This window comes from Castor canadensis, chromosome 11, assembly GCF_047511655.1.
Source record: "Castor canadensis chromosome 11, mCasCan1.hap1v2, whole genome shotgun sequence".
Lineage (NCBI taxonomy): Eukaryota > Metazoa > Chordata > Mammalia > Rodentia > Castoridae > Castor > Castor canadensis.
The window spans coordinates 90185366-90203772 of record NC_133396.1 but is presented as its reverse complement, the minus strand read 5'-3'; the positions used below and the strand labels follow the sequence as shown (position 1 = coordinate 90203772).

The following is an 18407-nucleotide window of genomic DNA, read 5'->3' as shown; positions in this document are numbered from 1 at the left end:
TCTTGCATAGTGAAAAAGTCTTTATCTTCTACTAAAGAAACAAAGGATTCTATCAGAGGAACTTCTGATAGAAGTTATTTTGGTGCACTATAACCATCCAATTTAAAAAGTTATTAAAATTTGACTATATTTATGTCACTTAATTATATAGATATGATTCTATTGAGTTCATCTTATAGTTCTAGAAACATTTGCTTCATTTGTTTATCTATTATGTTATTTGGTATAGCAACTTTATGAGTATTTTCCAGTCTTTATAAATTATACTTTAAATCATTATATAATTTTTCCATTTACTGCTTCTATATTGTTTATTCTATTCTGTACTTCTAAGCTTCACCTTGTGTGCTATTAATATTACCATTCATGCTTTGTACTACTTTGTTTTGTACTTGCTTATCTAATACCATTTTGTCTTTCTCTCTCTCTTTCTCTCTCTTTTTGTAGTACTAGAGTTTAAACTCAGGGCCTTGTGCTTGCTAGGCAAGTGTTCTATCACTTGGTCCTTGCCCCCCCCCCTTTTTTTTTTGCTCTAGTTATCTTTCATATAGGGTCTTCATTTTTGCCTGAGGTTAGCCCTTAGACCATTATTCTCCAACCTATACCTCCCATGCAACTGGAATTACAAATGTGCATTGCTATACCTGACTTATTTTTTGAGATGGAGTCTGACTAACATTTTTTCCCTGGCAGTCCTTGAACTGTGATCCTCCTGATCCCTGAGTAGCTGAAATTACAGGCACAAGCCACCATGCCCAGCCCATACCTTTATTTTTATACATTATATATGACTACTTTTTTCTTATCTTCTCTCTCTCTCTCTCCCACTCTGCCCCCCCCCCCCCCACTGCCTCCCTGCTTCTTGAGACAGGGTCTTGCTATGTAGCCCAGACTGGCTTCAAATTTTCCATTCTCCTACCTGAGCCTCCTGAGTGCTGGGATTATACATGTGCAGCACCACTCTTGGCTCTGTTTTTCTGTAGTGCTGGGGATTGAATCCAGGGCCTGTGTATGCTAGACAAGTGCCCTCCCACTGAACTATGTTCCCAGCCTTATTTTTTAAACTGAAATATCGTGTTAAACTTAGAAAATTAAGTCCATTTACATTAATTCAATAATTAATATGCCTGGTTTTATTTCTGTCATCTTATTTTAAATTTATTTTGTTGTTTCTTTTTCTGTTGTTTTTATTTTTTTTGTTCATTTTCTCAAAAAGTGATTAATCTTTCTTTTTTAAAATTTGAGGCTTCTGTACTTTTTATTTTACTAATATTTACATTTATCTTCAATACACAGTCCTACTCTTCCATGTCAATTGGTGATTGTCAATTATTTCTATTACATCAGAGAACTATTTCTTTTCCTTCCCGCCCCCCTTACTCACTTCTCCCAACAATGACATGTCTTTGCTTCCATGGTCCCCCCTCCTCACATGCCAGAAGAGACCTTTGGTACATTATACTTCCTTCTACTCTCTCCCAAGTTTTAGATTCCTAGAGTTCCTGTTAGAGTGCATCTGGACTGTAAGAGTCATTTAGTCTTTATTGCCCATTCTTAGATGGTCTTTCATGATTCCTTTTGATTTGGCTCTATGGATGCTCAGTGTTGTTTCCCCTCATATCTTTCCTTACTCTGAATTTTTGTGCAGGATCATTGGATAGTGTTTTCACCTGAAGTCTGCCTTAGGGTTTTCTTCAAGTTGGGTGTATGGATGACACCCTGACTGGTACAGGACTCCAATTTTACAATCCTCATAAGAGTCCATGTGTGCAATTTCATTGCCTTCTGCCTGTTGAATGTTCAGTCTAGTTCATCTTCCTTTATAAGCAACTTCCTGTTTCTTTGGAGATTTTATAAGACTTTTTTTAAATCTCAGAACTCAAGAATTACATTAACATATGCCCAAGTAGCATCTTTTCTCATGAGTTCATCCTAAAATGTCACTTTTTGGGGTTCTGTTTTGTTTTTTGGTGGGACTGGGGTTAGAATTTAGGGCTTCACACTTGCAAAGTAGGCACTCTGCCACTTGAGCTACACCTCCAGTCCATTTTGCTCTGGTTATTTTGGAGATGGGGGTCTCTCAAGCTATTTGTCTAGGCTGGCCTTGAACTGAAATCCTCTAGATCTCAGCCTCTCAAGTACATAGGGTTATACTTGTGAGCCACTAGCACCTGGCTAAAACTTCATTTTCAATGTGCAATTTGTCTTTCTTTAAACTCAGGAAAGTTTTGTTTTTATAAAATTGTTTTTCATGTGGCATATGTACATGACAAAATATTGTTCAGCTATAAGAAAGAACAAAATCAGTATGTACATATGAATAAAATAAAAATTAAAAAAAAGAAAGAACAAAATCATGTCATTTGTAGGAACACAGAGGAAACTGTAGATTATCATGTTAAGTGAAATAAGCCAGATGCAGAAAGACAAGTACCACATATTTTTCTCTCACATGTAGAATCTAAAAAAAAAAAGAGAGACAACATGAAAGAAAAAGGGAGACCCTTAGAGAAGAGGAAGGAGATCAAGGGGAGGGAAAAGAGAGAGTAAGATAGAAATAATCTAAGTATGTTATATGTATATATTAAAATATCAGTGAAGCCCATTATATTATATAATTAATAAGTACTATAATTAAAAATAAATACATTGCCAGTGCAAATAGTGAGTAAATAAATAAACAAATCCAAGCCAGTACTTATAAATAATTTCTCTTTTATAATTATTTTTTCCTTCTCATCTTCTGTTTATTTTCTTGGGACTGCTGTTATTTGTAGGTTAGGAATTCTGAGGTTTTCTTCCAAATGCTCATCATCTCTCTCTTTTTATGTTTTCTATTTTTCCTTTTGGATATTCAAAGCTGCTAATTCTGGTCTAAAGAATGGACAGTGGCCGTGCTTTCCTTTATGTACTCTATGTTTTAACTTGACAATCTTACGTCTTAGTTCCAAGAAGTCTGTCCATGTAGCTCTTCAAATACTTACTATTCTTCTGTCTCCTGCCTCCCCTGCAATTCTCCTTCTGAGTGCTTTCTTCATCCTTTCTCTCTCTAGCTGTTAGACCTCTTTGAGTGTCCTTCTATTTTTATTTGTTCATTGCAGCACAGGTCCAATTCCAGGATGCTTTAGGTATACTGGTCCCAATGGCATGTGAAGTCACAGACATATTAGTCATCATGGATCAGAAATAGGCAAGTTGCCATTTACCTAAGGAGGAACAAGGAGTAAGAATTTATTTTGCTTTAGGGGAGAGAAAGACCAGTCCCTCCATGCCTTCTTACTAGCAGAGGGTCATTCACACTCAAGGACCTGGTTATCATCAAGGGACCATTCTGTCAACGGTCCTCCACATGCCAGTCCTTGTCCTCAGGCTCTCCTGTTATGGGGACAAAGTTCTTGTCCAGCCCAGAGCAAGAAAGTACCACAAGAACTGTTTTCATTCACATTGGTAATGCACCTGAGAACCAGTCCTAATATTGGCTTGACTCGAGAAGAGGGTGTATTTGACCTGAATGGACCTGGAAGAAATGGCGTTCAATTAAGCCACTGTATTCCCAGAATCCTCTGAGGATGTAATGGTGAACATAAACATGATACATTCACCATCTCCATGAAGTGTTTAGGCTAATTAAAAAGATATACACTAATCAAAATAAATAATTGGGAGAGAGATAGAGAAGGGGGAGGGAATGATGGTACTTGCTCATGAGTGAGACAGAGAGAAGAAAAGGAGTGGAGAAGAGAAAGTAAAGGGAAACAGGCACAGAGAAAAAAAAACCCACATAATTCTGCAATCCCAACTGTGAGAAGAACTATGGAGACAAGGTGAATAGAAATGTGGGACTCATATACGAGAGGAGCTGACCTGGTAGGGATGTCAGGAAAATGATGTCTGAAGATGTGATGAATGAGTTGAGACCCCGAGAAACGATGCAAAGAGGGAGGGGAAAAGAGCCAGACAGAGAGCTGCATAGATTCAAAGACATAGTGGGTAAGCATGGCCCATTGACACATTCTGGGACATAAAAGAAGGCCAGTGTGGTGAGAGCAGAAAGAGAAAATTGTGAAAAGATTCTGGAGAGAAGAGGAATGACTGATTGAACTACAGGGGTTTTGTGGCCATTGTAGAGATGGTAATCTTTTTCCTAAGCAAATAGCCTTAGTCTTACACTAGAGATAAAATAGCTAATTCATATTTTCAGAATCATGAGGATTTTGAAATTTTCAGAATATCATGAGGATTTAGGGCAAGGAACAAAAGTAAAAGGATGTAGGATTCTTGGAAGCCAATGAGGAGGCTATTTGTGATAGTCCTTGGGAGAGATGACGAGAAGGTAGAGACCAATTTTAAAAGAAGGACAAAAATGGAAGAGGAATGGGGGTGTGGAAGAGTAGGAGGTGTGAAAAACACCCCCAAAGTATTGGATTTCACCACTTCTGCATGCAATGGGAACCATGGAAGTAGACCAAGTTGGAAATCACCAATTCATTTGTTCATGCCAAGATTCTTCTGAGATTCTCAAATGAAGTCAGTAGACAGTATAAATCTGGGGCAGATCTACACAGGAGATAATCCTCTGGGATTAGGTACAAATTGAGACTATTAGGCATGAATTAGAACTTGTTGGGAAAGATTATGGCGAAAAGAGATTAGTGTTTACACTCCTAGTATCTACATAAATTGTCCTACTTTTTCAGGGAAGGTGATGGGATTGTGTAATCGGTGTCTGAAAAATGATTATAAGTTTTGATGTTGAAACTCTATTTATAGAAATCTTCCCTCAGAAAATGATAGTAAGTATGACAAACACAAGTGGATAATCTTCACTTAAGCATGATTTATGATAGCATAAAAAGGAAATGATTTCATCATCTAGTATTAGGAGAGAGTTAAGCAAATCATCATACAATACATTGATAAATATTATACCGTCCATCAATTTTGCCATCATAGTAAAAGTGAATGACCATGATATAACAATAAGTGAAAAGGCTGGACATATAGTTTAATAGAGATCTAGAGAGGATAAGAGAGGGGAGAAAGAGAGAGGGAGAGAAGAGGGACCCTCAACTGTGTGAAAATGTGCAGCACAAAAAAAATGTGTAAGAAAACAAGGTTATCTGTAAGCAGTTCAATCTAGGTGATTGCTACCACTCATTTTCTAGTTTCCAGTTTCTCAGCATGGGCATTTTTGTATCTTATGTGTTCTTTTACTATCAGAGAAGCAGCATTAAATGATAGCATTGTTGCAGATACAAATACACACATCATAAGTTTCTCAAGCTACTAAACACTGATTTTTCCTTTTTACAATTTGATGAGCATTTCTTTTTTGTATCTAGCATAGTCTTTCAGATTTGTAATATTATTGCCATTTTTAATTGTTTTATTATTCATATGTGCATACAATACTTGGGTCATTTCTCCTCCCTGCCCCCACCCCCTCCCTTACTACCCACTCTGCCCCCTCCCTCTCCCCCCCACCCCCTCAATTCCCGGCAGAAACTGTTTTGCCCTTATCTCTACTTTTGTTGAAGAGAGAGTATAGGCAATAATAGGAAGGAACAAGTGTTTATGCTAGTTGAGATAAGGATAGCTATACAGGGAGTTGACTCACATTAATTTCCTGTACGTGTGTGTTACCTTCTAAGTTAATTCTTTTTTTAAAGTTCTATGAGGTATTTAATCATTTAGACTTATAAAATAGCTTCAGAATCCTGAACTAAGTACTGGGGAATAACAAATTCATTTTCCACAGCACAACTCCCAATCAGCTTGATCTGATATGTGTACCACATTGAGTTCATTTGTGTTTCCATTGCTTCTTAATACTCAGTAGTACAGATGACTCTGGGTTCTTTAATGTGGGTTTTCTAAAAAGAATTATAGTAGGCACATATAGAAGTTTGCTGATTATTTTTAAATACAATGAATTATTTTTGCTTTCCTCCTGTGATTGCTAGAGAACTGTCATTTATGTCATTATTGTCTGCAGTGATATAAAATTATTTTGAGCTTGGTTCAAAATGAAGAAATTGATTTTTTTAAACTCCAGGAATGTATACAAAGACTATCGTTTCCTTGAGCTGGCATGTGATTCTCAGGAGGATGTGGACAGCTGGAAGGCATCTCTACTAAGAGCTGGCGTCTATCCTGATAAATCTATAGTAAGTTTGATATGTCTCTTATTTAAAATTATTATTAACCATTTTTAAGAAAATACTAATTCAATACACTACATGTATGCTACAGAAACTAGTTTTTATTATTGCCTTAATCAATTCTTTTTGACAAATAGATTAATTTGGCATAGTTTGATACTTTGTTCATTCTTACTACATTTTTTTCTCCATCAAATTTCTATTTTTAAGAAGGCAATCAGTATATTTGTTGAATAAATGTGTTACTCTGCCATAAATCATAATCTATGCAACCTCAAACTAAGAGAAAGTTTTTAATTTTATTTTAAAACTTTATTTTCCTCTATGTATTATTGTCTAGTTGTTATATTAATACAAGAAGTGTAACATCATTCATAATACCAATATTTCATATCCTATAAAAGTACCTATCTTTATAAAAGTTCCTTTCATTATGTCTGTATTACTGGTGTTCATAGCTATATCTGTGTTTACTCTGGCCACTTCTCTTTATTAATATACTTCAAGTGTCTTAGAGACACTTCTCTCATTCAAGTTAATAAACAGACCTTCTCTTTGTGTTCTTTAGGAAGTGTGATATTACACAGACTAGTCTGAATTTAAACCTCAGAAGTCCCACCCATCACACATGCACCCACTGTTCAACGCACTCTGCAGAGGAGGGGATCTCTCCACTCACTGTTTCCTTTGAGTCTTTACACTATCCAGGCCTCTCCCCAGAACTGAAGTGTTGGAATGGAGTCCTGGGAACTCAGTCAGACTTGACCCTTGTAGTGCTCACTTGGCTCTCATGTCAGTTTATAGGACTGATCATGCATGAGTGGGGTCCTTACTAGACTCAAAATAGAGAGAAAGTCTTTTCAAGACAAAGTCTGAGGAATGGATACCACATGGCACGATTGAAGCATTTCTGGGGTCTTCAAGCCTGAGCACATCCCAGGGGCATATTTGAATTTCATGGAGTTGCAGTGATAAGGAATTAGGATCTGTGCCCAAATGTCTTTCTGTTTGCTATTGTTTAGTTCACAATTATGCTTTTCAATACCACCCTATCCCATACCTGCCTGGTTGTCACCTCAAACAATGAGGTTTCCACTACATGCCCTGTGCCCTCTAAATGGAAGTCAAGTCTGATGCTTTCTTGTTGGTCTGAAACACAGGGGTATCTGTGTATGATTTTCACAGTTTTGCAGTTTCTCTTCTGTGTGTTCATACAGATTCACATAGATATATCCTACTCTATAGACACCTAGTTTATAAAATATCATTTCAATAATGGAGTACCACTTTTACTTTTGCTTTTAGTTGTAATTATTACTCATCTGTATCCATTGATAGTAGTGTGCTTAATATCACAAATAGTCTATATCAAAATGCATGTATCATTAATTTTTTATTCATCTTTCCACAAAAGCTTTGGAGCACATGCTTTTCGCCATCTTAAGGCACTAGTAAGAGGCAAGTGCTAAGGTTCTGCTCACGTACAACAGGAAATGACATTGACTACTATAACTGCATAGCGTTATTTAAAATGATGATAAATCCTTTCTAAAATTTAAGTTAAAGCGAGAGGCAGTGAGAGCCAAGGGCTTTATTTTAGGAAGGGTAGCCTGGGAAGGACCATTTGAAGACTGAGCCTTTGAGTAGGCTCCCCGGGGAAAGAAGAGAGTAAATGCTATGAACGTCTGAAGGAGGGGATTCTTCACAGAGGCAGAACAAGGACAAAGCCAAGCACAGAGTCTTAACAGAGCAACACAAGGGTTCATGTGACTGGAACAGTGTGAAGGACAAAGATATGAGATGGTCCCTAAAAGGGTGACAGAGGGGCCAGGTGATATAGGCCTTGAAGAAAATAGTGAACATTTTTGGATTTTATTCTAAGTGAGATGAGAAGCCATGAGAGGTTGACATGGTAAGGGTTGCATTCTTAAAAGCCCATGATGGCTGGGCACCAGTGGCACATGCCTGCAATTCTAGATACTTGAGAGGCTGAGATCCACAGAATTGCAGTTCAAGGCTAGTCTGGGCAAATAGTTCACAAGACCCCATCTCTAAAATAACCAGAGCAAAATGGACGGAGGTGTGGGCTCAAGCAGTAGAGTGCCTGCTTTGCAAATGCAAAGTTCTGAGTTCAAAACCTTATTCTCACCAAAAAAAAAAAAAAAAAAGCCCATGATGACTGGGTATTGTGAGAAGTAGCAAAGCTTGTGGGTTCAAGCACAGGCTCTAATGTTGCCTCTATGCAAATTCCAGATGCTCCCTTATAAGCTGAGGGGAAGTCACTTAGCCTCCTACATTTCAGAATTTCTCATTTCTAAAATGAAGATAGCCATAGTCCCTTGTAGGGTGTTTGACAGAATCCATTGAGACAGTGCATGATCAGGGAAGGCACAAGTTAGCACCTTACTTTCATGTATGATAATAATGATTTTCATTCCAACTGTTTTCTTTAACAGCTAGAGGAAGGTGAAAATACTGTGGATATTATAATATAACCCAAGGAGATAGTACTTCATGCTATTTTCTATCTTCCAAATATGCTTGTTGATATAATTTATCAGTGCACATGTATACACAGGTGTGCATATATGTATATATCTTGTTTACATGTGACTGTAGTGTTTGTGAAAATGTTTTAAGCCATGATTTTATAAATTAAACCTATTTTATTTATTTTTATTGATTCATATGTACGTATATTATTTGTGCCATTTCTCCCCCATGCCTCCCACCCCCACTCCCCGCCCCTTCTCTCTCCCCCCTACCTCTCTCGCTTCCAGGCAGAATTTTAAATGAAATAATGAAATAGATGGTTACTTTAAGGAAATTATGTAGGGTTCTTTTTTTTTTTTGTGGTACTGCATACTATAGATTGAACTCAGGGCCTGGCGCCTATACTCTATCTACTACTTGAACTATGTCCCCAGTTTTTTCTTTTAGGTTTTTTTTTTTTAAATAGAATATATTTGTTATACAGGGAGAGATTCATAGTGACAGTTCCAATTAGACTTATGTTGTACATTAGTTACATTGCCCCCATTGTCTCTCCCCCTCAGCCCCTCCCCACCCCACCTAAAGCGTTTGGTTTCCTACTTCTGTTTCATATAGGTATATGAAGTCCATCTACCATGTGCCATCACCTTAACCTCCTTCATTCATCCTCCTCCCTCCTACTAGTACCCACACACAAATTGTACCTATTTTACAGTCCTGGTTTTTGTTATTAATATTTAAATTGATGTTCAAAGGGGTGTCTCAATGTATGCCCTCTATGAGCGTGCTTTACTTTGGTCCGTTCAACCCCTTCCTATTAATCTCCCTTTCCCCTTTACCTCCCACCCCTGTTTTCAACAGTTTTCTATACACGTTGTCATATCCTCTACTTTCACATCTTTTGTTATGTGATATTACTGATGGGCTGTCATTCTCTTTTCCTTTTGCTCTTTCCCCAAGTTCCATTGAGTAGTTCCACTATTACAAACATGTTCTACATCTGAGTTTAAATATGGCCATGCTTGTTTTTGTGTGTATGTTTATCTTTTGGATCTATGGGGTTTGCACTTTTTTGTCTGGGCTGACCTCAGTCTCTGATCCTGCTGCCTGTGCCTTCTAAGTAGCTGGGATTGCAGGCATGTACCAACATGGTTGGCCCTGTAGTGTAGTGTGTGTGTATGTGTGTGTGTAAAACTGGTATGGAAAAATTTACACATCCCCTAGTGAACTGTTTTTATAAATCTGGACTTTCATGTATGTACAACTCTACACCAAGAAGACAATTTAAAAATATTTTCTATTTCTTTATCAGAATACTCTCTTTTAAGCCAATCTATCAAAGCCCTACACAATCCATTTTGATTTTTTTCCACAAAATTGTCATTTGTTTACCAACACACATTTGGTACAATTGTTTGGAAGATCAGGATAAAGAGATTTTCACCACATACCAAAGACAGAACAGGAAATTAAACTTGGCAGTGTGCCTTGACTCTTGCTTTTCTCAGTTTTCATCATAAAAAAAAATGTGTGTTTCTTATGCACCATGTAGTCTTCCAGGCCATATTAAAAGATTGCTTGGTCCTCATATGTCTGTTGTCACTGTTGAAATGAATCAAGCAGAATGTTTATCTACAGGCTCCATTTTGTGGATACATTCACTTGTTTGGGGAAAAGGATAGATTTAGGTAGATATTCCTAATTTAGAAATATTCAATGAAATAAGATTAACCTAATAACTGATACTACTTAAGTAAAACTTTAGAGTTTTTGAATAGTGTGTCATTTTGCTTTTGTATCAGTAAGCACAGGGGTCAACAAAAAATCAATCAACTGCTACCTTAATAAGGAAACACTTATGTATCCTGCTTGGGCATGAGTTCAAGACCACAACATTCTGCTTTCTGCACAGATGTCTGTATTGTGGCTGGAAAGAAATTTTTACATGGATTATTTTTTAAATTGTGTAAGTTTGATATCATTTAGATAAATAGCTATTGACCAAATTAATTCAAATGAAATGATGTTTTGGGTGGATTACTTTTTCTGTTGAAGCTTTATGTGCACCATTTAAATAGCATATTTTTTCCATCACCTCCATGTAGTGGAGTATTCTCTATCATTCATATTAAAATGTTCTGCTCCCCAGTTTGTTTTGTCTCTTAAGTCATTTCTCTAAGGGTTTTCTAAAAAAAGAAGTTCTTTCTCTTTCCCTTCTACCCCCTTTCCTTTTCTCTTTCCTCCCTTCATACATCACTATTATAATGGACTCCAGAGATTCAAAGATTAAAAAGATGCAATTCTTATTTTATAGAAATTCCACGTCTAGTGGAAGAGAGAGGTGCTCAGAACTGCTGTGCATAGCTGTATGAAATGTAAAAGCCCCACTATTTCCACATGTTCTCTCTAATTACTTTCTGTTTTCCAAAGGGCATTTTCTAATTGCTTTCACTTTTGAATCTTTCTGGATCCAAAGCAATTCACAGAGTTCTAATCTGAGCAGTGGAGTTTATAGGCCTCAAATGGACATGAAAAGTCCTGGATTCAGTTTCCTACTGTGCTACTGGCTTTCTCTGTGATTTTACACATAGCTTCTTTCAGCCTCAAATTTAGCGTTCTATCAGCCACTTGGTATTTCTGAGCAGCCATAATATTTTAAAAATACTTTTCAGTTGAATTGAGATTTAGCAGAATTTTATTTATTTTATTTCTATTTTATTTGGTCATTAAATTGAAATTATAACCACTATAAGATTTTATACTGGTAAATAAGTACATAGGACTTTAAATAGTTTCAAAAAAAAGATGTTTGTTATCGAGTTAATAGCTCACTGATCAGACTGAGATAGAAAGTGTGTGTGTGTATGTGTGTGTGTGTAGTTAGAGGCTATTAAAGAATCTTTAAAAGATTTTTTACTGACATCTGCATATACATTTTCCTATATGATTATGAATAAATTTGAACATGACTAAATATCTAAAGAACAGAATATGATAAACAGCTGACTTTTGGGCACAGTTTTGTTGGCTTACAATATGACTTAACTATAAACGTTAAGGAATTTCAAATTCAAATTCTTTGAAATATAATGTGTTCAGTGGAATGAGGTAGATGTTGAATCAGATTCATTTATATTTGAGTCATGTTGTCACTGTCATGTATTAGCCATATGGCTGAGGGACCTTGTCTAACTCTCCAGTCATTTATTCTCCTCTAAACTCCTTCCTCAGTGTGATTTCATAGGATTAAGTGCAGGTTCTTGGTGCCTTCAGTAGTGAATGCATTCAGTACTATGTAGCCCTTTAATTGTCACTCATAGTCATTAGTGTGTCCATGAAGCTGTAATTCCCAATCCAGTACTTGCCTTTTCTTTGGAAAGTCTCCATGGGATTTGGGTATGCAAGGGAGCATTTCTTCATCTGTTGCTTGTCCCAGTGCTGTGTAGGGGACAGGCCGGTCTAAGAGGCTGCATCCATTAGGTAAAGGGCTCTCAGGGGAAGTGAGAATTCTCAAGCCTGCCCTTTGAAGCTTCTAAGAAAGAAATAATCTGACATCTATGCATGCCCTAAAACATTTGGTGCAAATTCATTTTTGCACATTTATAAGTCAGTCACCTTAGAGATTTTAGGAGATTTCTATTATACACACACACACACACACACACACACAGAGTAGAAAGTGAAACTTTACTTTTCTTCTGAATTTAGGACTCACCCAGTCATAATTGATGCTTTTAGAACAGCTTTGCGGGTTGAAACCATCTTACAATGAGGTCCTTTTGGTACTTCAGAAATTCCTCTCAGTGAAACAGTGAATTTTCCTGTGTCAAACAATGGTTAAGAAAAGGGGTCTCTGTGTCACTCCAGGGGGAGAAAAGGAATGGCCGTGGACCTCTGTAAGTATTTACCAATGTGTCAATGACCGCTCATATGCATTCAGCCATTGTCTAATGGCACAGTGCCTCACACTCAGCCCCACTGCACATGGCTTCATTCTTAGCTTTCCCAGCAGCTTCCCACAGACTTTTGAACAGATATAGAGCCCATTCTGAAGGTTTCGAGTCATTCTTCAGTGGAAATGCTTTCAGCACATAAACATAAATTGCTCTCACCCGGAGTAGTGGAGAGAACTTATAAAGCATTTATAAGTCACCATTCATGACTGTTATGCCTCTCACAGAATAGATTACTGAGAAACGATTGAATGAAACAAGAAATGGCCAAGCCACACCAAGTCCTCTGCTTGTGCATTTCTTGTATTTAAGGTTTAAGGCCTCCTACTCTGTGACATCATTGTTGCCACTACAAACAGAACCATCTGCCATGGAGTGGGGAAGCCAGTCATTCCCTAATGTGCAAAACTACTTGGTTGAACTCCTGAAACTTATTTGGTACATCAAAAGCTGCACTGCTGTGGAATGCAATAAACTCCATCTGTTTGAGGTATTTTCAGCAATTTTGCACTTCTTGGGAGAACTGGGGTCCCATTAATTCTCTAAAATAGTTTTTTACTCATGATAAAATTTCCAGTGGGGATCTTTACAGCCTTATTGAACAGCTGGCACAGTCTTTAGAAAGGACTAAACTTTTTCCCTTTTATTCATCTCGGTGCCATTATTTATGTCTCAGATAAGCTGGCGTGTTAACGGTTATATTATGGCAACTCATAGTGCCAAGAAGCTTCTTCACACGATTTTATCAGTGTCTTTATGTTTTCTTTATTAAACGTGATGGCTGTGATGGCTCCTGGATGAGGCATTTCTCCAGAATCAGCAGTTGGCATTGTTTTCCAGAAAACACATTCTCCTGTGATCCTCGCCTTACTTCTCCCCCAGAACATTTCTGTGTGGATCATTTCCCCTTCCACATCTCAACCTAAAACTAAATGCCAGATCTCCAGGCTGACCTGTTACTCCATGCACTTCTCAGTCTCCTCTTCGAAGCACACACTGCACACAGCTCTCTTCAACCCCACATCTCAGTGAGAAATTCCTGCTGGGCCCCTGTGAGCAGAGTTCAGATCTGTTCCTGGCCCATATCCTATCACGTCTCCCCACAGGATCTGACCTTGCGAGGACTCAGGCTGCCCTGGGAGTAATGAATCACCATTTTATTTTTTCAGGCCATATGTGAGTTAGATTGTTTGATATAAATCATACTCTCCAGCTCCAGTTTGAAACAGGAGAGCCATTGCCTGTGGCCCACCACTGTCTCTATCCAGTGTCCCTTTTAGAAATGACTACATTTTTGTGACTAACCTTTCCAGATCCATTTTCTTGAATGTGGACCAGTGTTTATTTTGGCAGCAGCTGCTCTACACAGTCTTCACTTCCTATGCCAACCCAAGACAAAACTCATAATTTACAAAATAAAAGAATGGTACGGATTGAGATCCTAACTTGGTCTGCTTACGCTGTCTCCCCAGAACCACCCACTCTTTCTTTGCCTCTATTCTCCCGCCTTCCAACCTTTTTTTTTTTTTTTGATTCCACCTTCATTGAGACCAAGCTGCAGCATTTGTTTAAAATGCACTGGCTGATGAAACTTTCCACCGCTTGGCATGTTGGAGGAGGGGCTGTCAGGAAAGAGCAAGCCAGCATATTAAATGCTCTGCCTTTCCTGCTAGCAGTTCACTTATTACCAATTCAAACCAATTCTTTCTGGCAGGGTTCCCATACCCCAAGTATTCTGAGTAGAAAGAAAAAGGGAAAATCTCTGTCATAATTTTCTGCTGTTACAAACGTATGATTTCACTTAACCTAAGTGGAGTCTCTGACTTGTCCAGGAGCTCTGGATGCTGGATGTACATTATGGGATGTCAGTGAATAGTTCAATTATTTGTTTTGATTTTGCTCTAGCAAGTAAAACCTCATAATTTTAAAATAAATATATGCATAACATATTTCTTTTTTTTTTTCCTTGCGGCTACATGCACAGGGGAACAACAAAGTAAGTTCTTTGTCTCCTCGCAGTTCTGTCTCCCTTGCCCCTACTCCGCTCCTGCATGCGTCTTGACAAGAGTGTTTCTGTGCATGTTGTCTGTTAATAGTGCACGGATTATATGGGGTGTGCAAATGTTGAGGGGAATGTGTTTGGCCGACCATAATGACTGTTCTGTTTGGGCCTTTTGGAAGGGAAATATGTTATGTTCATCAGGAGCGGTTGATGTAAAGAAAGAGACTGACACTGAGAGCAAAGATTATGGAGGTTTAATAATGAGGGTTCTTCCTCAAAAGGGTACACCAGTCTGATAAAACTCTGTGCAGCTGAAGTTGTTGACCAAAAATCAAAGCTCTTGTGATAATGGGCAGTTATAAAAACCCCAAATTGGAGTCTTAAATAGCAGTATGACTGGTTTTGTTGGTGAAACTGAGCTAGATCAGTGCTCTGGCTTTGAAGGTGCCTTGAAATGGATGGAGGAGGGTGGGGTCAACATTTGACTTGGCTTCTGCGCCCTTGATGTATTCCAGCTGGATGGAAGCAGGAGGGTGTGGGGAGTGAAGGGGGAGACTAAAATGTGTATGATAGATTTATGAAATCAAGCACCACTGCACATGAATGGTAGAAATTATTTTAATGTTGTTACAATAGACAAACGAGCAATTTAGTAGTTCATAGGGCTGTTAGTTTGTTTAAATTTTAATTCAACTTTTCTAAAAGACTAGAGTTATTTCTCACTTATGTTAGAAACATAAGAGTACTATAGTTGGGAAAGATGGTCTTAAGTTTGGTGGGAGACTTGTTTTCTTGTTTTTTGGGTTTTTTTCTTTTCCAGTTGAGATATATTAGTGCTTCATCCTACCAGGTGGCCCACTTAAAATGGGCCTCAGTGAATACAATAAGTATTGAAAAGGATTTGTTATATAAGAGTTGGCTTGCATATTTAAACCAGCTGGAATTCATCAAAATTGCTATTCATAAGGCATACATATAGAATGTGAAACAAATGTGGGAAATCTTTTGCAGTTTAATTTGATGGAATGTGCTATTATGGAATAAATTGATATAGATGGTTGGTATTGAAAAAATGTATCACTTTTTAAATTTATATCTTGATATAACTGCTTATGACCCAAGTAATAATATTTAATAAAGTTAAAAAATTACAGAAAAGCACAAGGTATAGGCATTTGTGAAGGAGTAAAGAGGTGAATTCAGACAACTTACAATACATTTGCAAATTTGCAAAAAAGAAAAAAAAACAAGCAGGTAACTAATAAAATTGGGTAAAATTTTCTTCCACAGAGAAAAGGATGGTTTTTCTATGTAATACTACCACTTTTTAAAAACAAAGATTAGGACAAAAATGTAAAGACCATATTTTAGTTCTTATACCATATAGTGTATTTCATTCTTGAACAGTAAGTATGCCCAGTCCTGGCCATTTGCATTACACCAAGTCTGCACCTGGAATTTCATGTGCTGTATCTCTTGTTTGAAAACCAAACAAACAAAGAAGGCCCCCAAAAAACAAATATTTAAAAGTAGTGCCCTGGGGCTAATTATAAGTGCACCATGCTGAAGTTGAGGGAACAGCTGCTGACATTTTGGGGGAGGTGCTAACGCTTACACAACTCAAGAAGCATCTATGATTTATCTCTTTCTCTAGCAATTCACTGGTGAGTTAAGAGCATTTATAAAATTTTCAAAGAAAACTCTTGTCCATGATAGGAGTCATCCATTTGTTGTATCTTGCCTGGTCAAATTCTTCTGGGTGATAGAATGTTCAGTTCAATACAGCCTACTGATTTTCAAATCATCAAATACAGTGAGCAATAAAACACAGGTCTAAACTGTTGCTCATTAAGGCTACTTCCAGGATGGTGTGGAAAGCCCTCCAGGGTCTCAGCCCCTCCCCCCCAGTCACCATTTGTATTATGAACACCTGGTACAGTGCTACTGGGGACCTTTGGGTGCTGGTAAGAGGTATTGGTTGAGAGGTGTCAGAGAATCAAGTGCTTACTGTTTTGCTTTCTAATTGAAGAATGGATAGCTCGGAGGTACTGATATTTACTGTACTATGCTTTGTTTTTAATTGCTGTGTTATGCATAAGCAACAGTTTGTGAAAATACAATTCTAATACTTTTAAAATATGATCATCAGACTGACCATAGATGCTGGCAAATCACAAATAGCACATCTGCATGCTATTTTCCTGTAGCTTAGAATTTCAGCATAAATGGAAAATGCTGGAATACAAGCTGTGCTGTCTCCAGAGTATAGATCTGGATTCTTCAAAAGGAGACTATGAGATTCTTTATTCCCCTCTCACGCTGGAATGATTGTTCTGAGCTGTCCCCAAGGCAACATACCTGACTTGTTGCCTGCCATATATGTGAGCCAGCTGTAAGTATGACTCATTTCAGTCTCACAAAGACTGATTGCTTATTTAGTGTGTGGCGTTTTGTTAGTTATGATATTAACCGTATTCTAAAGAAAGTTAAGTCTGCTCAATTCACATTTCTTTAGACGAGCAGAATGGATTCGTCTTTCTACATGCATAAAGTGCGGCATACACTCATGTCTACACACACATATAATCCGGGGAGTATGGAATAACCCTGCTATTCCTTTTCTCAGTGACAGCTAAATTGATCTCTCTCATCCACCTTTAGATGATGCTTAGAGTTTGGGGGCCAATGCAGTATACTCTAAGAAAACTAACTTCTACAGTAGAAGCACAAACATTTATATTTACATTACGAATGCACAATGGACACAAAACACCAAGGTTCATTGTCCTCCTTGAATAGTCGTATTTTTGTTATTTATCCTTAAAAAGAAAATTTTCCTTTCTTTTTACAGTTTCTCAGGGAAATTTTTCTTTCCAGGCCTGTTACTTATTTTTCCTTTTGAAAATGTTTATCTGTCGGCATAGTGATATTCTAAAGTGCTTAGAGTAGAGTCTGTCTCCTCCTGAGATGGGTTTCCTTAGATCAGGAAAGTCAATTTCTTCATCAGGAATACCAGAATCCAGGACATCCTGATCCAGTTTTGAGAATATGAACAAATATGTTCAGTAACAGAGAGGTTGTTTTGTGTGTTCTTATTGAATATAAATGTAAATCAGAATGTCTTTTTCAGACCTGAGCACTTCAATTAAAAATTTATCTCTATGTTTTGTCCTCAAGAGAAGCTTTTTAATTTCTTTCTTTAATTTAATTACTTCTGTAGGTGAAGTAATTTCTTCACCTGCATTTCTTTTAATTTCATTTCTTTATTATAGAGTTTTGGTTAAATATCTTTGTTAAATTAGTCAAATTCATGGTAGAGAAAAACTTAAAATGTAAGGTATAGAGTACTATAACAAAGCTTTCAAATTTCTTGATATTGGTGCAGAAACACAAATGAAAACTAAGAAAAATCCTAGATTCAGAAATTAATGCTTCAAAAAGTTTTAAGTTATAGAAAAAGATGCATATAATCTCTTCCTTTATAAATTCCTTATTGCATTTAAAAGAGAAATTTAGAGTGACTTTACTTCAGTCTTTTTAAATTAAGTCTTCTTATATTTTCCTTAATAGAAGTATAAAACTCTCCATATTGCTTAGAGGAAAGGATCATTTAAAAAGGAGAAACAGAAGAGATATGTGCTAAAACAGAATTGTAATATTTCTGTGTCTTTATTAGGTTCTAGTCAGGTTAAATGCAGTAACATTACACGTATTAGAAGGCCTTAATATTAAAGAAAAGAAGAAAGTAAGAGGTGCTGGTGGCTCACACCTGTAATCTTAGCTACCTGGGAGGCTGAG

General features: G+C 37.2%; 1 protein-coding gene across 11 annotated transcripts in view; it reads left to right on the top strand.

Annotated features, from left to right (window-relative positions):
* Window positions 1-18407, top strand: part of Dnm3 (dynamin 3) — a 556846-nt gene that overhangs the window by 449947 nt on the left and 88492 nt on the right. For 5 of the 11 annotated variants that reach the window (XM_074047471.1, XM_074047470.1, XM_074047468.1 and 2 more), the window contains exons 17-18: window positions 6056-6168; window positions 14587-14603. In XM_074047471.1, coding sequence (XP_073903572.1) covers window positions 6056-6168; window positions 14587-14603 — 130 coding nt within the window. Of the gene's footprint in view, window positions 1-6055; window positions 6169-12919; window positions 12941-14586; window positions 14604-18407 lie in introns of those variants that run through there. The other 6 variants (XM_074047469.1, XM_074047474.1, XM_074047475.1 and 3 more) reach the window with 3 other exon arrangements.